Source organism: Tachysurus fulvidraco, chromosome 12, assembly GCF_022655615.1.
Source record: "Tachysurus fulvidraco isolate hzauxx_2018 chromosome 12, HZAU_PFXX_2.0, whole genome shotgun sequence".
Taxonomy (NCBI): Eukaryota; Metazoa; Chordata; class Actinopteri; order Siluriformes; family Bagridae; genus Tachysurus; species Tachysurus fulvidraco.
Window position 1 is genome coordinate 12,129,871 of NC_062529.1, and position 26,349 is coordinate 12,156,219.

The following is a 26,349-nucleotide window of genomic DNA, read 5'->3' on the forward strand; positions in this document are numbered from 1 at the left end:
GGAGGATTATGTATTCCATGACTGCATTGTGCAATAATTTGAATAATAGTAAAGAAAGTCTCTGAACAAAAATGGTTGTTGTGAGGTAGAGTTATCACATCTCTGACAACATTACTGTTACAACCCTGCAGTTGCAATCTCTGGTTGTACCACAATCATCATACCGACTCTGTATTATGTGACACACTGTTTATAGTATAATATTGTCTTTGCTCCAAATCTATGCAAATCCTCACTGCGTATCCATATCCTCTCTACTGTGTGTCTGTAAACCTTCTTAAGCCAGTGTGGACAAACCTCACAGATTCCCTGTAGCTTCCTGGTATTGGCATGGCAGTGCTCAGGTCACCAGCTGTTGCTGCGCTGGCATGGGATACATGTGAAGTGAAGACATAGAAGAGAGAGAGAGAGAGAGAGAGAGAGAATGACCCATGCCAACAGGAGGAACCCGCTGTCACCGAGGAAGTGCAGGGTTCGGGGGCAGGCACAGCCAGAGGAAAACCTTGTACTGCTATCTCACACAGGAAGGATGTATTTTGAAATGTCTGCATGTTAATGCAAGTTATAAATTTCTGTTGGCAATGTGTTAGGGGTTAGCATGCAAAGGAGTTGGCCAGCCATATTAAACAGTGTCTGTACTCAACCGCTCAGGTGTTCAGGGAGCTTGAGTCTTCTGGTTTTGCCCCGCTTCCTGTGCAAAACCTTCATCAGTCAATATAATACTGCAGAATCAGTTTCCTACTGCTTTAACGCACATCTGTTAACCTCTGTCAAGAGATGATTGTCAAGAGTTCTAGAGTTTCTGGCTCCCATGTTTCTCCATTGGTGCTAGTGTTATACAGTTTCATAGAGATACATGTCTAAATCTCGACTAAGGAACGCAGAAGCACTTTAGCAGTGAAGGAAGACTTCTCTCCAGAAGCATCTCAGTGAACAGCCTTGGGCACTTCTTGTCTGGAATTTAATCTCTTTGTTCTCCTAAACTCCATGTGCACATGAAAGCCAGGAAGAGGGTGCGAACAGTGGAGTCATTGTTGGTGCATGCTCGCTTCTTCATGCTCTAAAGCTCAGCCACAAGGCTACAGTACAAGTTTTGCATTCATCTGCTGGAGATGACTGGGTTCAAGCCATGCTGATTAGTCCAACAATCTATTTAAAATGGAGCTATATAAGCGGGCAGACTGGATGAATGTTTTGCATAAGAGAGGATTAAGTACACTGGAGCGTTTTAGCTTTTACATTAATTGGTCGTTTGTGTAACTTTTGAAAGTTTCAATTTATATTGTGCTTAACAAACCAAGACTCTTTGTGATGACAGTTATGAAGAAGGACTACTTTAGACACTTTGGACCTGGTATGTTTGACTAACTTTGGCGTTGTGGCAAATTAGGGATGTAAATGTACACAACAGGACTTGCTAGACAGTGGAGAGTTACTAACGAGAGCAAATCAAGATGCAGCGACATAATCTGTTTCAATGTGTAACTTTGTTTTTAATTTAATTAAAAATTTATTTAAATTTTTTTAAATAGTAAGCATTATTTTTTGTTCAAAACTTAAATATGTATTTGCTTAGATCAAATTCATAACTTGAACTAATTTTTGCCAAGAAAAAAGTCCAAATGTTGATGAAGATGAAGCGGATGTATCTCGTTGAAGATAATCAGAGACAATTGGAACAGGGATTGGCTTTGCAGTTAATATAAGTAAGGTACTACATAAGGTTGTTGCAGTGGCTTATTTTTTCCCTTTATCTCTTGACCCATCCAGTACCTAATTGTTTTTGTTGTTCTTTTTCTTTTCTTCTTCTTGCTCTGTTCTACATTGCTTTGTATAATTACTCTGTTGTGCTGTGGTCCATCATGGGTGGGGGTAATATCACTGAGCTATCAACACTTCTCACAGGCCATGGCATTATGGGTAGTATTGTTTGCCATGTATTGTGTGTACAGATCCACCAGGGAAACAGCTGTGGCTGATGGACTTTCCAGACCTGTGTGCTGGCAGTTTGGCATGTTCTGTCCATACCCTTCATCGTTGGCCAACTTTCATCATACACTGACCCTTACATTCCTCTCTCTAACTCTTTTCCTCCCTACAAGCTTTCAGTCCATCTTTCATAATATCTGTCATAGCACATTACATTTAGTCAAAGAAATTGAGTAACTGTAAATGAGTATAGTAAATGATAGTCCAGCTTTGAAAATTTAGATACTGGCAGTGGTTGTTCATTTTTCTTAACCTTTAATGGCTCTATCAATTGCTTCGTAATTGGAACACCAAAATGGTTCTTTATATAGAGGAAGAACTCATTGGAGTTTTTTAAAATCCAAGTTTAATTTTAATATAATTTTCTTCTTCTTCTTCTTCTTCTTCTTCTTCTTCTTCTTCTTCTTCTTCTTCTTCTTCTTCTTCTTCTTAATATTATTATTACTACTACTATTTATATTTAAATTCAAATTCAAATTTATTTGTATAGCGCATTTAACAATGGACAATGTCTTAAAGCAGCTTTACAGAATATAAACATAAAACAAAAATTTAATATAAAGATGAATATAATACAAAAATTCAAAATTAATATTATATATAATTAAATGTGTTTGTATTTATCCCCAATGAGCAAGCCTGAGGTGACTGAGGAGACTGTGGTGAGGAAAAACTACCTTGGATATTAAAGGAAGAATGGGTAACACTGGAGGGTTTGATTATAAATATACAGTCTGACAATTGTTGTATTGACGAGGAGGTTGTTGTCCTCAAAGACCACATGGAGGTGGCATCTCCTCTTAAAATGTCTGAATATTTCATGAAGCAGAGTCCAACTGGAGGATCCTCACATGTTTAGCTTCATCTCAGTCGCAGTTGGTACAATTTCTGGAGGCCTCGGGATTGGTAGAAACCCATGTAAATTTATTATATACAAAATAATATATAAAAAAAGCAAATTTAAACATAGTATTTACTTAAAACGTTATTAACAGCACTCCTAATTCTTCGTTAAGTGTATTTATTATTTTCGATTTAATTGTTTCACAAGTTTATTCAAATTTTATCTACATACTTATACTTACTATTCAAAACACTTCTGGAAGAACATACCATGAGTTGTATGTATTTTTCTTCTGCAGTGTGAATTAATCTTTAATCTAACCACAGGAGTTACAAACCAGTGATTTCTGTGCCCAGATAAATAGAGAGGGTTGCATCAGGAAGGGAATCCGGCATTAAACTCATTTAAAAGCTAGATTTGTAAAGTTCATCGCGACAAACTTTGATGTTGGCTTTAAAGGTGCAAGTATTCGCAAAGGCCGGTGCTTTTTGGAGGCTAGTGGACATAATGGTCAGTGTTACTTTTGGAGGCAAGTGGACAGAAAAATTGTGAAAGCTACTGGACCGCTAGGGTGCCAATACTTTTGGAGGCGACATTTCATGTCAATACTGCAGTCATTATGGGATTCTACTTATTATTATAGAATTACAGTACATTGATTACAGTACATGCAATTCTTAATGTTGGATGTATTGCATGTGTGAGAGCTTAGAGGACTTTTCGGAGTTTTCGGAGTTCCCTATTCAAGTCTATGGGATGTTCGATCGTCGACTACCGGAAAACCGAAAATTCCGTCGGAACTCCGGAATAAAAATTTTGTCCGGAGTAAGTCGCTCGGAAACTTGCCGAGTTATAAACCTAAAAATTGTATAATGGAAGTCTATGGGAAAAAAGGCCACTTTGAGCTTCCGTACCGGGAATGCCGGAATTACGATCGCTTAGAAAAATAGTGCGTGTGTCTCGAAAGCCCTAGGAGGAGTTACTCTTGATAAATTTTTGGATAATAATAATAAATATAATAATAATAATAATAATAATAATAATAATAATAAGCTTATAATGGAAATCAGAATGTTGGCTTCTACAAAGACAACATAATGAGTCATCAGTGTGAGGAAGTGTGAATTAATCTTGTAGCTCCAAAGGCACTCTATTGAATTCATGTCCTCAAGTGATCAATGAACACTAAGCAGTATAATTAGTGGTGTTAATATTAATATAACCACATTCCGTAGTGTTAATATTTAACACCATGGCATGGTAGTGTGCTATTTTGGATGCAGCCTGTGTATCAGTGACATAAAATGATTTACGTCATTGTGACTTCATTACTGACTACCAGATGGCAGAGCAAAGGCTCTCCATCCAGAGCATATCTTCTGGCTACTGTTACTTAGCTCCTACTGTGACTGTCTGGTCAAGCATTCATCAGCCGTGGATAACCAACAGAATGTAAATAATAGTTAGCTATTAAATAGTATAGCTAGCTATATTCATGAGCTTTTTGACTGACCTGTATCTGGACTGGTATACTATTATATAGTCATATAATAGTATAGAAGTTTTAATTATTAAAATCAGGCCATCCTTAAAAATATTCTTGTTTGCCGTAACCCGACTGACCCTGTAAATTTAGGACTGACTCGAAGTTTTTTTTTTTTTTTTTTGCTTTAAGTCCGACCGACTTGCCGGTTGTAAATTTGCGTTAAGACCAACCTTTTTTTTTTACTCTTCAAACAACTAATACAAAAGCAATAAAATAATATTAATTATATTTTAGTAAGTATTGTAAATATATAAATTGCCTAGGCCTACATACAAACGAAGGCTACGTTCTTTCTTTTCTTTTGACGCCATCTGTTTTTACATTATTGGTTACCGGATGTCACACTATAGCTTGTGCGGTCACAGTTCAAAGTCATACGGGTTCGGGCACCATAATACATCTAAAAAATTCATTAAAACAGCTCGACACTGCTTTAACTTTGCACGAAGTTCTGGAAAAACTGTGTCCAGCATCAAAATGAGTTTTGCAGTGATGTGCCCGTCCGAAGGCACGGGTTGAAGACCCAGTCTGTGATGTCACGATATGCTAATTTGTTTAAAGTCATACATACGTAATCGCCATCACCATCACTTTTTTTTTTTTTACATTGAAACCTGGAAAAAAAAATATATAGACCTACCTACCGACCCTTTTTTTTTTTTTTTTTTAACTGTTACTGCAAACCAAAATATTTTTAAGGATGGCCTCACAGAATTTTAGAGATGTTCGAATGCAGCATAATGGTTTAACACAACATAGTGTTTAGTGAACTCAAAAACAAGAGATGACTTATAGGCTTAATATTAATTAATTATTATTGAAAAAAATAGTGTTTGACAATGTCTTCTGTAGAGGTAAAGTGAAGGTTATTATAGTTTAGATTTAAAGTTGTGTAATGCCGCTGACAGGTGGGCTCTCTGGTGACTTGGGAAGAGGAAGTGACTCATTATTGTTGGTTGCAGTCACATCCTGGCAGGGACCTTAAAAGACAAGTGATTCTCTTAGTACTCTGAATTCACAAAGATCTGATAATTAGATCCTATGTCCAAACATCTGAGCCATTCTGTAACATCTGTGAACAGTGAAAAGCAGAAGACAATATAAGATTTTACACTGAAGATCTTTTCCATTATTAGACGTGCGACAGAAGAGTCGCTAAATTAGTTACATCCATAGTTCTCTCTCGTTGTGTTTTAATAATGGCATTAATTAACAATCTGACAGTGTGGCTTAGTCTTTTATTCAATATGGTTGAATTAGATATATTGAATTATATCAGTTCTACTCATTCTGTTATGAGGAGAGAGAAGTGTGTAGCCTGAGGAAGTAGGGATGACTCATAGCTATAGGATCTGTTCCAACAGATGTTTTTAAGCATGTCTTCTTGCAAGGCTAATATTCTGGGCATTTACACAAGGCCCTCCGCACCACATGTCTCTCAGCTTGTGTAATCTGCTTGTGAGGAGAGCCATTCCTCAAAAACAGAGCAGCTCACTGTGTTTATTGCTCCCATCATCCTCATACTCATCTCTGCGTTTTATATCCTGACATCATCTTGGGAAATGAAGGTTTATATGACTGAAAATTATACACTAGAAACCTCAGTAAGGATCTGCACTAAGCTGCCAGTTTATTAGCTACCAACACATCCAGGAAAATGTAAATTACTATACGTCATGGTTCATGTGATTAGGTGTGATGCACAATTCAAAAGATTTTGTAAAAGAGTACATTCTGTGAATTTAGTGATTATTGAAAGTCAGTTCTAGGGTTTTCCAGGCAACTTATTCACTTGAATTTTTGGCCCCCAACCCTCTGGTGTGGACTCTGATTAAGATTAATTAAGGAGTTAAGAGGTTTAAAGAAAAAAGTTTGAGAAAGCAGACAGACAGTTTACAAACAGACTATCCATATCTCAGTGTCATCTGACATCATGTATCGTTGTAACACCTATGTCTCCAATGGGCTAGACCAGCTAGAGGCCATGTCAGGCTCCTATATTTCTCTTATTTAATCTCTTTCCAAGTTTGACAGCCAAAACAAAAGTGTAAAAACTATAACTTATTCCCTGGTTTTATGGTAAGTAGAAATTTGTTAAAATGTATGATAATATTACATTTCAACAGTTACTCCAAAGTTGAAGAAAATGTAAAATAAAATAAAGGTGAGGAAGTGGAGCTCTTTGTCATTACATTAATTGGACATTTAATTGATCATGCACACACTCAAATGGCTCCATAGATCTTAAAATATTGTGTTGAAAAACCCCCGTGAGTATAAATTTAATTATGGCTTGAGGTGAGACATCTGCAGATGTTTGCATTGCGCCAGAATGATCCTGGCACTCTGTATAGCAGAAATCTGCTCCAATCTGCTAAAAGCCCATCTTCAGATTTTTGAGAAGAGGCCGGTTTGGATAAATTGAATAATTAACATGTGCAAAAAACCATGAGTCTATTCAGTCCATTAGGGCTGCAATATGGGCTGGTTTTAGCAGTGTGATTGTTATTGAAAATGTTTTTCTGGCACACGGTAAAGCCCCTGATATCCAGTGAAGGATGTCTGGATGGGCATAGTGCATCTGAACAATGTTGGCTACAGTTTATCCTCTTTTGGAAGGTCCAGCATGCATGCATCATATTCCAAAGAATATATCATCACTGTATTATTCCAGGAACCAGCCAATGAGCTTACAGCATTTCACTGGACTTCAAATTGACTAAACTTCAACCATATCAAGTGTATTTGGAGTCAGGCTCACTTACAGCCAGACTGGTGTATATATTACTCAAAAACTTCACTTGACTCCACTTGACTATGTACAGTTGTAGGAAGGACATTAGTTAATCACATTCTCCAATGTCACCCAGTTAAGGATATGTTTTAAGTCTGGTTCCTCTGTCGGTTTCTTCGTCATATCCTCTCTGGTACTGTAGTTTTTCCTTGCCACTTTTACCTGACTTGCTCATTAGAGATAAATCTAAATTTAAATGTAACTTTAAACTATCATTTTTATTCTAATTTTTTTCATTTCTATAAATCTACTTTTATGATAATACCCATAGATAAAAGTGCTATACAAATGAAATTGAAGTGATTTGACTGTTTTAGAATACACGCCTAGGCAATTTCACACTATTCTGAAGATCAAAAGATTTACAACATGCTATCTTTTTTTTTCTTCATTTGATATATTAAGTAGAGTTAAGAGTGTGGATTAGGACAGATCCTTTAGCATGCTTTAGCCATTAATATGAGTACTGATATTATTACTAAGCCCTCTTTGTTGTCTTCAGTTCCCAGAATGTGGATTCTTCGGTATGTATGACAAGATTCTGCTCTTCCGCCATGACCTGAACACTGACAACATTCTGCAGCGACTCACGTCGGCAGATGACATCCATGAGGGAGACCTGATTGAGGTTGTCCTCTCAGGTACGTTCTGGGCTTTTTAACCTTGATCTACGGGAAATGAGCTCTTTGAAAGCTTTGCCAAGGGCATTTTTGTGGAAACTTCACAAATCCTGTTTCATGTTTTCAGACAGATGGTGAGTGCTAGTGAGGTTGATATGGAACAGACTAGCACTAACTGGATGACTGGAGTAGAGTTCTGACACTGCTGCTCTGCGGTGGCACTGGCACACAACATTCTTTGTCAGTAGTTACTATTGTTGTATAACAGCAAACAGGATAGATTCATTAAAACTACTATTGCACAGTCAATTGCAGATAGTCCACAAGTTTATGCAAAATAATAATTCAATCTGATCAGACACATAGACTCGACATTCTATTTTATTTAGGGAGAGGCAGGGTGACCTTCTGGCCCATATTGTTTAAACCACTGGTCTCAAACTCAAATTGGCTGGGGGCATACAACAGTATTTTTGCATTCAGTTACAACAAGAAAACACAATATTTTTCTAAATTTACTTTACAGACTGAAATATTAGCTCTCATTTATTTGCATGTCTATACATTGTTTTATGTCTTACATTATGTTAACTTTAATAATTTATCATAATCTTGCTGAACTAACAACCTTGCAGTGAACAGTCCCTGAACACACAGGACACAAACTCAGCAACTCTTCTGTGACTTCAAATTGTCATTAATACCCCTGATGTAAATAGCTAGTAAATAGCTAGTTGAGCTCTGTTGGTATTTCTGTGCTTTCGTCATGTGCTACGGAGTATGCAGTAAAAACTCTAGCTTTGTTGCATACCTAATCCTAAATATCAACGGATAACTTGTTGATTATCCGCTCTGCTACTGTGCTTGTCAATACAGAGAGATTGTTAACCATGCTCTTCTTTTCTGGACATAGAATATCAATGACTTTTAACATGCAGTCCTTCACAAACTGCTCATCACTGAATGGCTTCACTCACCATGTAACTTGCTTTAACCATAGCATCAGCTTTTTAGGCTTTATGTAAAAGGCTTTGCTGGTATGTCAGCTCTCTTTGCAACTGTGTGGCTGTTTTTTCCTCTCATCTTCTTGGTACATCTCATACTGTTGTCTGTGTTTATTTGAGTTATTATTTGAGCTTGAGATCATATTCCTTTGGAATGGTGACTTTTTCCTTGCATATCAGATGGATAAAAATACTACAATGTCCATTTTTCTTGAAACTCTCTGTGTTTAGCATCCACTTTCCTTTTTTGGTTTGGAAAGAGACATATTTTTATTTGCCAAACAAAAGATGAACAAAAGATTAATTACTGAAGCCCGAAACTATCTCTTCTCAAATCTATCGGCATTAGGAGTTTATTTTATTTTATTTATTTATTTTTTCCCTATTGAATATAAAGAGGTAGTTAAAATTCTGTGAAACAACTAGAAAAAAAACAAACATTTCATATTTTTGACATGATGCGGAATGGGGGCCATAAATCACCTGTGGGCCGACAGTTTGAGACCGCCGGAATAACCCATATACTATAATCTGTTTAATAAATTTAAAAAAAAAAAATCATAAAAGCAGTGTAGACAAAGAAAAAAGCACAGTGTTTGAATTTACAGTAGGCTTCTGGTTTTAGGGAAGGTTTATGGTCAGTTCCTGTCTTGAATGGATTTTGCATCCTGTCCTGTGAGTGCTGTTCTGTGAGCTCTGATTTTCCTGTCATTTGAGTCATCTCCACAGGGGAGTAATACAGCACACCTGCTTCACACATCCTCCTCACACATCGGACTTCACACACACGCCAAGCAGAAATTAATGTCATATTTCAGCACTGATGTTTGACTTGTATTGTCCTGCAGTAGCACCAGAATTCTAAACGGCATCCTTCCTTTCCTAATAGAGAAGAGTTCATCATTAATGAATCTCACTGCATGTGGAATGTATGGCACTTTCACCATATAATACTATAGCAGGATTTTGGGCAGATGTTCTTCTCATAACCCTGAATTATATCTGTCCGGATGGCCTTCTGTCCTGTTACATTTGTGGTAATCAAACATCTTTAAAGGAAAATAGGCCACACAGTGTGGAGTGACAGGAGGGCAGCTTTGACTTGGCGTTCAGCTCAAAGGCAGGGGTTTGTTTTTATTACAGTAAACGACGGTAGTGCTTCTACTGTGAAGTGCTGCAGGGCTATAAGAGAGCTGTGCAGGACTTGAGTGTTCCAGCCCTGCAGGAGGTCCATCAGTAGGAAAGTTTCTTTCGAGATAGCATGTCTACAGTGTGCACCACAGTTGATTTTGTCTTGATCCTGTGCTTTTAAGTGTGTTCAACTATCCAGATGTATGTTTTTTGAATGACTTATATTTCAGTAAACACCTATGTTGAAGAAAAGAAAACTAAACAGAAAATAGTGTCAGCGGTTGCATAACTGTTTGTGTGTTTTGTAGAATTTTTGGTCTATGGGTTTCTAGCGTTTCTTTTTTTTAATTCTCAAGCATGTTGGTACTGTAATTACCACAGACATCCACATCACTCACTCACTTTTGGTAGCTAAAATGATCCTGGTTGCTGCATCTAGAGCCTATGCTAGGAACACTGTGTTTGAGGAACATTGCTGGGACACTGGATGGGTTCAGGCACACACTCACAGCTATGGTCAATTTACTATTTGCCAATATTTGCCACTATTTGCTATTGTTTGTTGGTGCATTTAGGTGCTTTTGTGAGCGTTTGATTACTTTTTGGATGATTGGATCATGGTTTTACATAATGCTGTCTATGTGGTGTTTTCATGAATGCCTCATTATAAGCTTGTGCCAGCGCTCTGTACTGCTGCCTGGCATGTGACTGACTTATCTCCAGTCTTCAGCTTTATGCCTTTGATCCACGAAGAGGAGCTCACTCATGCAGGGCTCATATTGTTGTCTTTTTTTTTCATTTCTTTCCAAATGTGTTGCAGCCAACAGAAATTTCTAAAAACTATAACTCATTGTGTGGTTTCATGACTCTATCTCAGTATAACTTTGTATGTAGTGTCACAGTATAAAATGGTAAAAGAAGAAGAAAAAAGAAAATGAAATAAAGGGATGTGTATAAATATAATTTCATCATAAGGATATTAGGCTGCACTGCAGAGTGTTCCTGGCTCTCCCTCTCTTTCTGCCAGGAAACCGCTCCCAACTACCATCAAATTTGAACATTTTTCTAATCAGCTGCTGATTTATCACTGATGAGTGATCCAGATAAGAAGACTTTTATCCGAAGACTAGGGTTAGGGTTAGGGTTAGGGTTAGGACCCTGAAAGAAGGTTATCAATACTGAAAGAAGGACATGTGATACTACACATCTGAAGACAACAGTGTGAAGCTTAGATTGATCTCACACTGTTAATGGACCTCGGCCTGTTACTGAAGCCTCATAATCACCATATACTGTACATGTGAATCTTTGTCCACCTAATTCCTCATTGTTGGTGGTCATCCATTTCTGCCTGAAACTCCCCAAATCACTTCACTAAAGGAACCACTGCAGTTTGCTTTTTGTTCCTTCTTTAGTCAGTTCTTATACAAACGTGCTTTAACAGTTAAAAGCAGCTTAAGACGTCACCCTTACATTTGGAATCTTTTAATCAGGTTCTGATTTATACCTGATGGGTGAATCAACCAGATGACTTCACTATTGTCTAAAGTATTCACTTGGGAGTCTTTTAAATCTGTAAAACACATCAAAACTGTGCTGTGACTCACAGCTGAATCACATCTGTGAATCACTTTCTCTGACTTAGACTAAAGAGTGTTTTACTGTATGGTTTGTGGTTTCTCCTTTAACACTCTTGCATAAGTAATTCTTCTGAAAAAAATATTATTATAAAGTTTGTTAAAATGTTTAGACCTGAATATCTAGGACAGATAGATATCAAATACATGTGGAATGCATTTCTACACACTGTTTTGGGCAAGAGTTTAAAATAAAAATACTAGTTTGATTTAGTCAGATATGATTCAGATATCAGTTGATTCAGCTGATTTGCCTTTTTGTAATTAAAGAAATTTGAATTCAAATCATATCCAGGACATTAATGATCTGCCTCATAACAGATGTATATTTTAAAAAAAAATTGGAATTGACTAGTTTGTAGCTTTTTCCTTTGATATTCCTACCAATAACATGTAAAATTCAGAAATATGTAATTATTTGTCAGAATTTGATCATTTTCTTACTTTTTGTTATTCATACAAAGTTTAGTATCAAATAAATGTATAATAATAATAATAATAATAATAATAATAATAATAATAATAATAATAATAATAATAATAATAATAATGTCTCCTGTTTGTTTTGTTTTCTTTCATTTCATTTATGTATTGTGTTGTTTAACCTCATCAGGGTTTCAAGTTCATTTGTTTTGTTGAGTTCAGTTTTAAGTTGCGGTTTAATTGCAGCTCAGGCTACAGTGGAAGACTTTCAGATCCGGCCTCATGCCCTCTATGTGCACTCATACAAGGCACCTACCTTCTGTGACTACTGTGGGGAGATGCTGTGGGGTCTCGTTCGTCAGGGCCTCAAATGTGAAGGTAATATATGCTTCTAAGCACTGCATTTAAGAAATTTCTGAATATTAACCATGTGAAAAGACAAGCATGTCATAGATATTATATACATATATTAGCTATTAATTACACTCAAACTGATTACACAGAACTACACAAGCTTATATGAGTTTCCATAAAGTACAAAAGACATAAAGTACAAAATTACACATGTGCTCCATATGGGTCTCAGAACTGTTTCTGTCTGCACACCAAAGGCCAAAGCATCAAGTGTTTTCCAGACACAGCACCGAACACACTGATTCAGTGCCTCTGGCTCAGGGTAACCATGTCGTGCAGTGAGATGTCTCAATGCTGTGTTGGCTTCCTCTTTACTCTATCCAGCCAGCCTTTGAAGCCCAATAGAGGGGCTTTTTGATTGGATCACAGTGTATGTTTGCCAAGTGTTGGATGTGGCCTTCAAAGTTTGCTGTTGTAATAAGCTTTGCTGATGGATACAGGCTGCTATATCAGACTTCATCAGTCATGCCAAGAGCTGCTTATTGTCTATAAATTTAATATAGAGGCCTAAATTTCACTAAAGCCTTATCTAAATGGTTTTGAATGTGATATAAGAGTGCTCGTTTTTTTTTTTGTAAGTTTTCTCTGCTCTTTGTCAAGTGAGAGTGTTTATGGAGCTCTCTAGTGGACATTTAAAAGAACTGACCAGAAGAAAAAAGAATACAATAATGTCTGATCTAGTGTAGATAATGAGTGTGTTCCTGACATGCATGTCCATATTATGTGTTTGTATCAGGCTGTGGGCTCAATTATCACAAGCGATGCGCCTTTAAGATTCCAAACAACTGTAGTGGAGTCAGGAAGAGGCGTCTGTCCAATGTGTCTCTGCCTGGTCCTTCACTCTCTGTTCCAAGGCCTCTACCAGCAGAAAATGTCTCTGTGACCCTGGAGGAGGTAAGGGGTGACTCAGCATGCTTCTTTATGATTTATCTTCTCCTTCATGCCCTCACCTAGTCTTTTGCATTACATCTATTACTTCCTCCACTTCTTCAATATAGAGGTGTTTGTCTATACAATTGAGAGGACTGTGTAATTCAAATTTGCTAATATTTGAGACTGTAGAGGAGAAGGAATAGGATTAAAAAGTCCATCCACTGCTCTTTGAGAACTGTAAATCATACTGACTCTTTGCGGGGGAACCTCTCTAGGAATTATATTCTCCTGTTCCATTAGCTGGAATGCCTCATTGTTCATAGGATGTGAACCTGGATTAACTTAATTTCACATTAAACCAGATCAGAGGTTTGACCTTTGGCCATTCTATCAAAGCAGAGCACAAAAGAGACTCTCCTATGTTTCATGAAGACTGCAAGAGACTGTGTGTGTGTGTGTGTGTGTGTGTGTGTGTGTGTGTGTGTGTGTGTGTGTGTGTGTGTGAGAGAGAGATAGAGACTTGTTTGACAGGAATGATAGAACATTCAAACACTTTGTCTGACTTGCAATTTCAAGAGTTTTGTCTTAAACTTGTGGGATATTATTATTATTATTATTATTATTATTATTATTATTATTATTATTATTATTATTATTATTTTGTGTTATTCCACCAATGATAGAATTAATACATCAAATACAACTTATTTGTCCACAGACACAAAAAATTCAGATAAAATGAAGAACACCAACCTTGTTGTACTGGCTGATACTTACACATTCTACAATTATTTGTCTGGTATTTCCCCAGGGCCGAGTATGTTCCTTTGCATTCAGCCATCAGAAAGTTCACTGAAAATGTAATTAAGAAAATCAAATCAAGCCTCTGTGGATTCTTTTCAGTGTTGTGCCCAGGCACACTGTATGTGGAGAGCACTAGGTTGAGTCAGGTTTTATTAAAGCTGCTGTGGTCTGTTTTGAAGCATAAAAGTCAGAACATGAATACAAGTTGAAAGACTTTCTTTTTGGTGTTTTCATCATTTACTGTTTCCTGCGAATGTGACAAAGTTCAGCCATGTCATTTAAACCATCTGTTGAGGAAACGCCCTGTAACAGTAACAGTCCATCTTGGCTCAGTTTGAGAAGACTCTATGTCTAATTCCATCTTTCCACTTTTTTTGACTTCCAGCAACAGCGCCCCCATCAGGAAGCAGGGAAGCGGATCCCATCCTGCAGCGGTCGGCCCATCTGGATGGAGAAGATGGTGCTGGGGAGGGTGAAAGTGCCTCATACTTTTGTCATCCACACGTACACACGCCCCACCATATGCCAGTACTGCAAACGCCTGCTTAAAGGCCTGTTCCGCCAGGGCATGCAGTGCAAGGGTTAGCCTTTCCTTCTGCTTTCTGAAAAAATATGCAGGTAAACTTAGATTATTGAGAAAATAACATGCTAATTGTTTAACTAAGTGTATGTATTATTAATTGTTTCTGTTAGATTGCAAATTTAACTGCCACAAGCGATGTGCATCTAAGGTACCAAAAGACTGTCTTGGGGAAGTAGTCTTCAACGGAGGTACAAAGAAGTTGTTTTTAGTGGCATATCAATTTGATGCTTTTTAGCCAGCAAATGTTGTATTCATGTCATGTTCTGTGTGTTATGTGCCAGAGCCAGCCAGTCCAGCACCTGATTCAGACACCACTATGGAGGTAGATATCAGTGATGTCAACAGTGAGAGCAGCAGAGGCCAGGACGACTCAGAAGAGCCCTCTACTCCTGAAGACAAGATCTTTCGGGACTATCCGTTCTCAGACCAGGAGAAAGACGAGGAGCCTGTTAAAGCTCCTCAGATCAGGTGTGTAGGTACTGATTTGCATGATAAAAGTCAGAGAATAATTCGATCTGCATTTAGAGCCCTTGTGCTTATTAAAATTGTTTACTGGAGTGCACCTCCGTGAGCCACAGAATTCCTTACCATTTTAGCATTTGAACATGTGCTTAGAGTCTGTCTTTTATTCTATTATTTCTTGTCTTCCCTTAGCCCGTCCACTAGCACTAATATACCACTGATGCGCGTAGTGCAGTCTATTAAACACACCAAGAGAAGAAGCTCCACTATGGTCAGGGAGGGATGGATGGTGCACTACACCAGCAGGGACAACCTTGTAAGATCCTTCAGCAACTGTTACTTTTATTTACAGCTCAATAAATATTACACAGATTGCTTATATTTTTTAAATGGTAGGCTTTAATTTTCTTATGTAAATCAGGAGATAGAGAAAGATTTCATAATATTTTAAGAGTTAATCAATTTACTAATAGTTATTATGTTAATATAAAATGTCCCCAGAGAAAGAGACACTATTGGAGGCTGGACAGCAAAAGCCTGACTCTGTTTCAGAATGACACAGGAGCCAAGTTCTACAAGGTAAGAGACTCATTTGCTAGGAAATATTTTAATTGTAATTACTGTAGTCATTGCACGGTAAGTGTGAAGCTGCAGTTCAAAGAATTGCTGAATTGTGCTTAGATCAGTATAATAGTTAACTTTGGACTTTCTGAATAGAAATAAGGTCAGTGTCCCTTCAAACGTCCCCTCCCCCGCTGAGCATCTTCACTATATGAGATGTAAAATTTCTTTGTGGTCAAAGGGGAAGAGCTATCAAATAGGACATTTCAGAGCTAGTCATAGTGCATCTGAGGTCATATAAACACCTCAAATGCTTCTTGCGGCAAAGATTAACATATAAACTGTGATCATGTATATTAGTTAATAGTCTTGATTTTACAGTACTGCACTGTCAGAGCTCTACATACACATATGTGTAAAAAAATACAGGCAATGGTGAACAGTTTGGCATAACTATGTAAACTTATTCCTAAAGCTTTTAATATGCAGTTGGATACATCTCATAAAAAATCTGTTGCATTTAAACATACACTTGTGAAGCCAAACCTTGTTAAATGAAATAGCATACATATGTGTGAATATGTATGTTTACATCTCTTTCCAACAGTCCTTCACTGGTTTATTGTACTGCTGTCATATTTGTCATAGTGTATTATCCTGCTGACATTATTGTTTTTTCTTTGCTTATGTGCTGTATACTGAAGCACCTGTAAAATAAAAGTAAAACTGTAACGATGGTTAACTGTAACAAACCCATGAAACTCAGGATGTAGCCACTGAAACCCACAGCACAGCACTCGGTGTCTTCTTTCATTCTTTATTGTGGGCAGCCCCCAGTCTACTCTTGTAAGGGGACTCTAGAGAGTTTCTTTTTGAAAGACCAAACGAATTTTTGCAAGTAAAATCAAAACCAGTAAAGCCCACACGTTAGCTCAGGACAAACGTTATGCCTTTCACTCTTTAAGCAGCAAATAAGAAAACTTTATGCCATAGTATTTGACTAGGCATGATCTGATTTGACTTTGTAACGTTGCCAATCCTTTCACTTCACCCATACCTATATAATCGTATAGTATACTGCATACTATGTGTGTATCACATATCTACAGTAATATATATCGATAATAAACTGATTATGGGGGGCACGGTGGCTTAGTGGTTAGCACGTTTGCCTCACACCTCCAGGGTTGGGGGTTTGATTCCCGCCTCCGCCTTGTGTGTGTGGAGTTTGCATGTTCTCCCCGTGCCTCGGGGGTTTCCTCCGGGTACTCCGGTTTCCTCCCCCGGTCCAAAGACATGCATGGTAGGTTGATTGGCATCTCTGGAAAATTGTCTGTAGTGTGTGATTGTGTGAGTGAATGAGAGTGTGTGTGTATATGTGTGTGTGTGTGTGTGCCATGTGATGGGTTGGCACTCCGTCCAGGGTGTATCATGCCTTTATGCCCGATTACGCCTGAGATAGGCACAGGCTCCCCGTGACCCAAGTAGTTCGGATAAGCGGTAGAACATGAATGAATGAATGAATGAATGAATAAACTGATTATTATACAGTATATGAATTCTACTCCTGGAGTATTTTTGCACGTTTCTGACTAAACTATGATTAATAGTTTTCTTACAGGTAAACAAATGACATGTTTTATGAATGTTGTTTCTGAAGAATACTATGATAATGTAAGGTACACTAGGCATGATCTATCACATGAAAACTACAAAACTCATCAAATACTTCTCATCTACCTATAAATGATACCTAAATGTCCAGACTGACAAATAAGAGATGTGTACCAGCCTTGGTTTAGCTTTGAACATGTGATCTCTCAACCACAATCAAATGTTTTCTGCAATGCTACTCTTCAATAATTTGTTTTCTTTTGCACTGGTTAGTTTCATGAGACAATGCAGGAAATATTATTTAGCCAAAGCCGAGAGAAGCAGATTGACATCTCTATACAAATTAACCTGCTTCATGTGTATAAAAGCATGTACTGGAACAAATCATGCATATATAATTATAATAGACTATTTAGTACACTTAGGAATAAGTGATTTTACAGTATTTTAAACCTAGAATTAAATTTATTTTTAACTTGCTTTCTTAGTATATGCTTTTATTAGCCTAGTATAGTTATCTTAAAAGAAGAGTCATATAGATGCTCACATGTTTAGTGTATGAAGCTGCTCATCCTTATGATTGTCTGTTTGAGCCAGTACTGTTTTTTCACACAGTCCTTTCTTTCTTCAGAATCTTCTAAACAGATATAATGAAAACTGCCTGTGTTCGACTGACTGAGCTGAGAGCTGCTGATTGTTTGCTTTTGGTTATACTTTTGGTTCACTTTCTGCTTTTTTATTTAGTAACCACTGTTTTTTACTTGTGTTCACCCCATATGCTCTGGTGGTCATGTGTCAAGAGCTGAAAGACTGTGTCTGTTTTATACATTTGGAATTTATACCATGCTCTTTTGAAGACAGAAACCCTGTACTTTTGGTTTCTCCACCTCTTTTATGGCCTGTGCGGACTTCAATCCTGTCTCCACATAACTGTTTTTCAACCAGACCACCCCCTTTTACTATGTAGTGGCCATCCGCAGCACAGTGGTAGCCTGGTCTCACACACACGCGTGGCATGCAGACACACACACACACACACTCAAGCATAAAGTCATGCAGACTTTCGGTTTGCTGCCTTGAAATCATGAATCTCTTCAGTGGGTGGGATTATACGGACCACCCTCTAACCACAAACACTTGATGTGAGGCTCAGAGAAAGCTGCTATTGGTCACAGCTACTGTTTCACTCTTTCATCTGAGAAAAGTGGGTGGACAAAAGCAAATGTCAACAGAAGGCAGCTTTTTTATTTCACATTAAAGCCTCAGAAGGGATATGAGGCACATGAGCCCATGGTTAGAGCACTTTCACAGACATGAAGACCCTGGATTGTGTGATCTCAAAACCTGCTCTCCATTCTAAAGAGATTAAGGTATGGAATGGGCTTGGTTAGAACATACGGGAAACATTCTGATTGAACTAATCTACATATCTGGAGCGTCCTGGCATTAGTTATGATTAGTACTGCTCAGTGCCATTTCTGTAACTGGAGGTGATTTTTGTGTTTCAGATTTTGTTAAAGAACTGTGTATCATATTATGATATCTAACTGTAGTACTCATTTACTTCAGAGTGTATGACAAGGAGTTTCATAGTTTTCTCAAGTGTGATCTATGATATTTATTCATTCATTTGCGTCGAATTAATACCTGAATCTGAATATCCTTCACTATTTTGTTTCACCTACAGGAGATTCCTCTGTCTGAGATACTGCAGGTGGAAGCAGCACGAGATTTCAGTAGTCTTGCCATGGGAGGGAATCCACATTGCTTTGAGATTATAACTGCTACTATGGTCTATTATGTTGGGGAGAACACTGGTGGCCACCATCTTCATATGCACAGCCCCATGCTGGCTGCCACCGTTGTGGGGCTGGAGGTGGCCCAGGGCTGGGAAATGGCCATCCGCCAAGCCCTCATGCCTGTTCCAGTTACGCCTCAGCCGAGTGTGGGTGCTGCTGCTGGCCAGGGCAAAGACCATAGTGAGTACATTCATTTAAATCTTGAAGCCATTATTATTATTATTATTATTATTATTATTATTATTATTATTATTATTATTATTATTATTATTATTATTATTATATTGTTTTATATGACTTTAATATTGACAAAATTTATAATATTATAATATTGATTTATATGACTTCATTAGATTATTTATTTAATTTATTGACCAAAAATTGACGAGAAGAAAATGAATTGAGGCTGAGTGATAGCACCGTGTAATGATTTGGCTGATGACTAACCAAGACTTGACGATCATCCTTGTGAGACAATGATTGCTTATTTTTGAAAAGAAATCCGAAGAAGACTAAAGAGCTGTAAATGTAGAAATCTTGTAAAATATAATTATTTTACTCAGAATATAACTAAAAATAAAACTAAAAATAAATAATGAGTGGAACTTAAATTTCACATATTGCATGCATTTGCTAGCTCACATGTTTCCAAAACTCTTAATGTACACATGTTTTAATAACTTGTGTTATATGTTCAACTGAAATTCTTTGAATTACCTCCAGCATGTTCTTCTTAGAAATTTTAGGGAAAGTTACTCTAATCATGACACTTAAATTCTTGTACCACCATTTGCTCTGCGAAAGAACAGCTTCTGGTTGGTTTCCAGCACTGATTGAGAAACTGGAATACCATTTATTGGCAACTTCTGCTGCTGAGCTGCTCCAGAGATGCTCTCTCATGATTCTTCATGTTGTTCCTGTACTAAGATTAATGTTATGTTCAGTCATGAAACTTTACCCTCACACTGATTGGTTATTCTGTGCTTTCCCTTCTATGTGACCTTTTATTATCCTGACATAACTCCCAGGCTCGGCCTTAGTGACTCGGAAAGAGATTTGGCTTGTCACTCTCCTCTTCCCAACAGGGGAGGTTCCTCCTGTCTTACCTTGCAGTGGCAGCTTATTTCTTAATATCTATACGTTTGAGCAGGTTCACAGGGCAGCCTTTATACTCACCCAGCAGCAGCAGCGTAGCAGATCTTATCTGCCAAGACCAAACCTTCCTACATTCCATTCCCACCCACAAGCTCTCATTAAAATTTATTCAGAGTTGTCATCACTGAATTCAAGTGAACTCAATTTTCAGCAAGAATTAAATACAAATTGTCCAATTTACTATTTTCAAGACATTTTACTGAGGTACAGCAGTCTTTTGCAGGAATACTAAGCATGCTTTCAGAATAAGAAACCACTGCATCTAGTTTTCCTTGAAGACTGAATGATATCACATCAGCCACATGGTAACGTAACTCAGTTTCAGTGGTTTCTTCCCTCAGTACTCGGATCTACACAAAATTTCAATTGGTTGGTCGATCTTGTGTTTTTACACTAAATCAAATGCCCACGATACTTTTTTTTCATTAGATACTTCCTCATCCTTCAGTACTCTTGGGTTAGGACACTTTATTTATTTATGTTACTACCTGCTAGATGGATTATTTCCGAATGAATTTGCATTGACTTTTCTTTTCTGTTCTGTGTCTCTACAGAGGAACTGTCCATGAGCATTTCTGTATCTAACAGTCAAATCCAGGAGAATGTGGTGAGTCAGTGATAGGTTTGCAGACTTTACCATTATGGCTTTTCAGTCATAATTGTCAATACAATATAAGGCTTCAGCATTTTCTCTAAAACAACCACATTTGATTATTTACCCACCAAAATGGCAAAACATCTCTACATGCTTAGCTATATACAGTAAATTAATATAGTTTGTGTAGTAAATGAAAAAAAAACTGATTTATTTGTCACTTGTTTTTAGGACATCAGTTCTGTTTACCAGATCTTTGCCGATGAGGTTTTGGGATCAGGACAGTTTGGCATTGTGTATGGAGGTACTGTTGTGAATAATTTCTTAATTTCTGTCAGATATCATTTCATGTCCTTCCCCGATTTGTACACCAGTCAATTTGAATTAATAACCTTCTTTCTATTTAAAAGGGAAGCACAGAAAAACCGGCAGAGATGTAGCTATAAAGGTGATTGACAAAATGAGGTTTCCTACAAAACAAGAAAGCCAGCTGAGGAATGAAGTAGCCATTTTACAGGTAGGAGCATCTCAGAATAATGAGACCGTGGAGAAACATACAGGTGTAAGTGATGACTGATTTCTTCTCTTTTTACCATGTAGAACCTGCAGCATCCTGGGATTGTCAACTTAGAGTGCATGTTTGAGACCCCGGAGCGAGTGTTTGTTGTCATGGAGAAGCTACATGGGGACATGTTGGAGATGATCCTGTCCAGCGAGAAGAGCAGACTGCCTGAGCGCATCACCAAGTTCCTTGTCACACAGGTTGACTCTTTTTATCAGACTCATTCAGTTCTGCTCAGTACTCTTCATTCTGCTGGTCTGGACTGTGTTTATTCTGATGGATGTGGTGTTTTGAATGGAGTCTGTGTTTAGAGAAGTCTGGATCTCATCAGGGAGTTGAAGTGCTTCACTACTTGAGACTGTGGGATGATTAGAACTGAGAGGCCCCTTGGGGGCTGGAATAACAGGGGCTCGTCTATTAGCTATGGATCTGCAGCCTCCAATTAGCAGGCACACATGGCTCTGATGTGGCTAGAGGCCCTCGACTGTGCATGATGTTGTATAATTCACTAAAAATAAATAGTGAATTTGATTAAACTTGATGTGAATAACACATTTTAAGCAGATTTGACTACAATTTATCACAAGGCTTAACATTTTATATGTCATTGTTTTTCCTGCTTATAGATTCTGGTGGCTTTGAGACATCTCCATTTTAAAAACATTGTTCACTGTGATCTGAAGCCAGAAAATGTGCTCCTAGCCTCAGCAGAGCCTTTTCCTCAGGTAAGAATTCCACAGTAGTTTACCATTATAATACTCATTTATGCACAAAAACACTTCTCAGATTCATGATTGCACATCTCGCTCTGCAGGTGAAACTGTGTGACTTTGGTTTTGCTCGGATAATCGGTGAGAAGTCGTTCCGTCGCTCTGTGGTTGGAACTCCTGCATATCTGGCCCCTGAAGTTCTTCGTAGTAAAGGTTACAATCGCTCACTGGACATGTGGTCAGTGGGGGTCATCATCTACGTCAGCCTGAGTGGTACCTTCCCCTTTAATGAGGATGAAGATATTAATGATCAGATCCAGAACGCAGCATTTATGTATCCACCAATGCCTTGGAAGGAAATATCTACAGAAGGTAAGAAAACATTTTTCATGTATTCTACCTCCTGATATGCTACAATAACTAAAAAACATACTATGTTATATACAACAAAAACATTTAAATTTACGGCATTTGGCAGACGCCCTTATCCAGAGCAACTTACATTTATCTCATTTATACAGCTGGGCAATTGAGGGTTAATGGCCTTGCTTAGGGGCCCAAGAGTGACAGCTTGGTGGCCCTGGGATTCGAACTCACAACTTTCTGATAAGTAGTCCAACACCTTAATCACAGAGCTACCACTGCCCTTCAAAAAAATATTGAAATAATACAGATTATATGTACAAATTATATTAAATACTACACATTGTTTAATACTAAAAATATGAAATAGTTAAAAAGCTTAACTTTTTGAAGTTTCTGAAGTTATTTCAACTTCCGTTAATGTTATTGTCACAATGACCGAGCACTTAAATATAATATATATATATATATATGTGGAATCGATTTTGGAAAGGTTATTCACCTTGATATTATTGTTACAATGGATCTGGTTGGATTAAAATTTGTGGTAAACTTGATGTAATGACCTCATAATTTAGCTCATTTAAACATTTTATACCACATTATTCAAAGACAGGGGAACTTTTAGAAGTAGGTCATTGTTTCAGCCACACTAGCCCCAATATTTTACTTTGAGACATAACACAGTAACAAAGCTGTCTAGACAAGGCATCTTCTTTTCTTTCTTTTTTTTTTCCCAATAGTGGTCTGTTAGATAATGTAGTTGCTGAATAAGTCCGATTAAATTACAGAGGTTTTTCCTAACATTAGTATTAATACAGAACGTGTGTTATGTGTAAAGTATGTTAAGTGTGTTTATAATATTTATTAAGGATAGTCGGCTGCATTTAAACACAAAATCATATAGTAAAAAACTCAGACATAGTGAAGGATGTCACCCCCGTGTCTGTCTACACTACCACAATTTCAGACTATTCAGATCTAATGAGTCACTGCACCACCCACCTCCCAATTCCTCTTCTGCGGCAGAATTCATGTTTTTTCCTTTTCTGTTTTTTTGTATTCAGAGCTGATAAATTATTAAACATATCATCACAGTTTTCACCGGGAAATTTATTTTTCATGATCTTTTCTTTGAGTCCTTGAACTCTTCATTTACTCATTTGACATTTTGATATCGGCTTGGCATTTATTACATTTAGTCAGAGATGTTCACATTTCAGGTCACAAATGACACATGTGCATGTAGCACTGGTGCGAAGGTTGAAAAGTATCTTTGAGACAAAGTTTTGTTTGTATTGAAATGAGATGTTGTGATTGATATAAAGCATTTGAAAGCAGCCTGAGGAAGTGGTTATGTAGAAATGCACACTAGTAATAACCTTTAAAAATGGCACACTCTACAACATGAGCTTCAAAGTTTTGACCTGAATTAACCAGTGAATGATGTCTTAAGACCATTTAGATTTATAACCCTGGATTGCTTCAATATTAAAATATACTGGGCCACATTAATTTGGCTATATATTATAATAATATACTGGAGAGCTGATTCTGACACTTATTTTCTGTCTTGATCTTGAAGGCTAATTTACAATAATAATTTTATGTTTTTCCATAGCCACAGATCTCATCAACAACCTTCTTCAAGTGAAGATGAGGAAGCGGTACAGTGTGGACAAGTCCCTAAGTCATCCGTGGTTCCAGGTGAGACAGCACAGCACTTTGTGTGGCACTACAGCAAAGCCTTCACGTTCTCACAGAAAGTCTTAAAGCCTTGTTTGTTTATGTAAGCATATTCCTGCTGTTTTAGGACTACCAGACATGGCTAGACTTGCGGGAGTTTGAGACCCGGCGAGGCGAGCGCTACATTACCCACGAGAGTGATGATGCACGCTGGGAGGAGTTTGCTGATGAGCACAGTCTGGTCTACCCTAAACACTTCATCATGGCTCCCAACTTAGACGACATGGATGAAGACCCCTAGTTACTTTACGGACTGAATCTGTGAAGGAGATCAGTGCCAGACTCTCACTAGAAGGCACTGGCCCCTTAAGGACCTGAAGCTAAAGTGAATACAGCACTTTTCTGAGGAAGGGGCAGGATAAGTGTGGCGACCGAGTGTAACACAAGCCCACAGAAGTGTGAAGCCTTGGTTTTCTGGGTCATACAGTCATGATCATTTGTGATAAAGATTCTTTTTCTTCTAATCCTAGTCGAAACCATAAATGTCAGTAATTTGTGGTTATGCATTCTGCCCTCTAGTCCTACCTGTGCTACATCTTACTGTGCAGATCTGTTTATCGTATCTACAGATTTAATGTTAACAATTTTACATTAATATTTCTAATGAGAATAAAGGTGTAAGGGCTTAAGTGAAGTTACATTTAAAGAAAGAGGAATGGTGCTATAATGAATTTGAATTTTTAAGCCTATAATATGAGTAGCCTTGTATTCTATAACTGGAAGATGTTAGGAGGTTTCTCCTAAAAAGCCATACAGTTATATTAAGCCATAGTTGTTGTTGTTGTTTTTTTTTTTTTTTTTTTACAACATTTGAAGCCAGGAATTTTGAAGAAGTTAACAAAGAAAGTTATATACAAGGTTATATAAAGAATAGAAAATATTTAAAACCATAATTATGGCCTCCAAAATGTATTTTTATTCATTATTTGAACTAATCTGAGAGCTGATATACAATTATTCTTCATAATTCAAAAGACACACCAATCCTGTATCTTTTTTTTCTTTTTTTACTTTTTCAGGTTATATGGTTAGCATTTGTTTTTTTCCTTACCATCTGTAGAGAGTATATCGGTTGGTCACGCAGACAACCTGATTTAAAAAAATAGCACTACACTACGCATTTGTTAAACACATCAGAATCATAACTAATAACTGCTAGAAATCATGGTTTGTATTACTTTTTCATGTGGGCTGTATGTCAAAATGAACCAACATGAAAAATAACAGTGGTATTCCAAGGATATTCCAAAACTGGAGCAAAATGACCCATTTCAGCCATAAATACTGAATTGACTTCAGTAGCAAGCTGTTTTCACTCAGATCAGTACGATATAAGTACATATGTACAAACTCATCTTCTTTGTGCACTATATGGGATTGAACATATGCAGTAGGGTGAGCAGCTATGATTTGCCTATAAGTGTTCAAATTCAATTATTTATTGATTACAATTGGTCATAAAGTGCACAGTCTGTTCTCAAGGTATTCCATAGCACAGAATAAGGAGCCATTTTGAGCAGATCAGTTTGACTGCTTTTTAAAGTTTGCATGAGATGGAAGATTTTCCATCATTTTGTCTGGGAGAGGAGGGGAGATTTGCTCCTCTGGATCCATATAAACATTACTTCATGTTGCCACTGGATTGGCAGGTGTGAGTGTTTTGTATATTTTAGTACATAAAGAATTAAATGCACTACTTTCTGTGTGGGGTTTTTATTTCCTTATTTAAGGATTGAAAAACACTTTATCCCCAGTTATATGTGGACACCTGATCACCATATGTGGGTCTTCCCCAAACTGGTACTAAACTGGTACCTTTACTGGTACTAAAAGGCTCAAAAGTCCAAGTGACCTCCATGAAGAAATGGTTTGCCAAAGCTGGACTGAAAGAACTTGAGTGTGCTGGACAGAGCTAAATACCACTGGGATAAACTGGAATGTCCACACATTCATGCCTGACATCAGTGACCTCACTAAAGCTCTTGTGGCTGAATGGGCACAAATGTAGTGGAAAGCCTTCCTAGAAGACTGGAGGTGTTTATATCAGTAAAGAGGGGACTAGATCTGGAATGGAATGTTCACCAAGCACATATGGGTGTAATGAGCAGGTGTCTTTAAAC

The 26,349-nt window shown here is 37.5% G+C and overlaps 1 protein-coding gene across 6 annotated transcripts in view; it reads left to right on the forward strand.

The window, feature by feature from the left end:
- prkd3 (protein kinase D3) overlaps positions 1 to 25,922 on the forward strand; it is a 40,603-nt gene extending 14,681 nt beyond the window's left edge. For 3 of the 6 annotated variants that reach the window (XM_047821384.1, XM_047821383.1, XM_047821386.1), the window contains 18 exons: positions 7,676 to 7,814; positions 7,925 to 7,927; positions 12,235 to 12,366; positions 13,139 to 13,296; positions 14,465 to 14,660; positions 14,773 to 14,850; positions 14,944 to 15,130; positions 15,317 to 15,440; positions 15,626 to 15,703; positions 18,987 to 19,278; positions 20,808 to 20,860; positions 21,080 to 21,152; positions 21,259 to 21,365; positions 21,449 to 21,610; positions 22,037 to 22,135; positions 22,225 to 22,492; positions 24,105 to 24,190; positions 24,297 to 25,922. In XM_047821384.1, coding sequence (XP_047677340.1) covers positions 7,676 to 7,814; positions 7,925 to 7,927; positions 12,235 to 12,366; positions 13,139 to 13,296; positions 14,465 to 14,660; positions 14,773 to 14,850; positions 14,944 to 15,130; positions 15,317 to 15,440; positions 15,626 to 15,703; positions 18,987 to 19,278; positions 20,808 to 20,860; positions 21,080 to 21,152; positions 21,259 to 21,365; positions 21,449 to 21,610; positions 22,037 to 22,135; positions 22,225 to 22,492; positions 24,105 to 24,190; positions 24,297 to 24,470 — 2,409 coding nt within the window. In that variant the 3' untranslated portion in view covers positions 24,471 to 25,922. Of the gene's footprint in view, positions 1 to 7,675; positions 7,815 to 7,920; positions 7,928 to 12,234; positions 12,367 to 13,138; positions 13,297 to 14,464; positions 14,661 to 14,772; positions 14,851 to 14,943; positions 15,131 to 15,316; positions 15,441 to 15,625; positions 15,704 to 18,986; positions 19,279 to 20,807; positions 20,861 to 21,079; positions 21,153 to 21,258; positions 21,366 to 21,448; positions 21,611 to 22,036; positions 22,136 to 22,224; positions 22,493 to 22,641; positions 22,703 to 24,104; positions 24,191 to 24,296 lie in introns of those variants that run through there. The other 3 variants (XM_047821387.1, XM_047821385.1, XM_027172313.2) reach the window with 3 other exon arrangements.
- Positions 25,923 to 26,349: the final 427 nt, after the last annotated feature.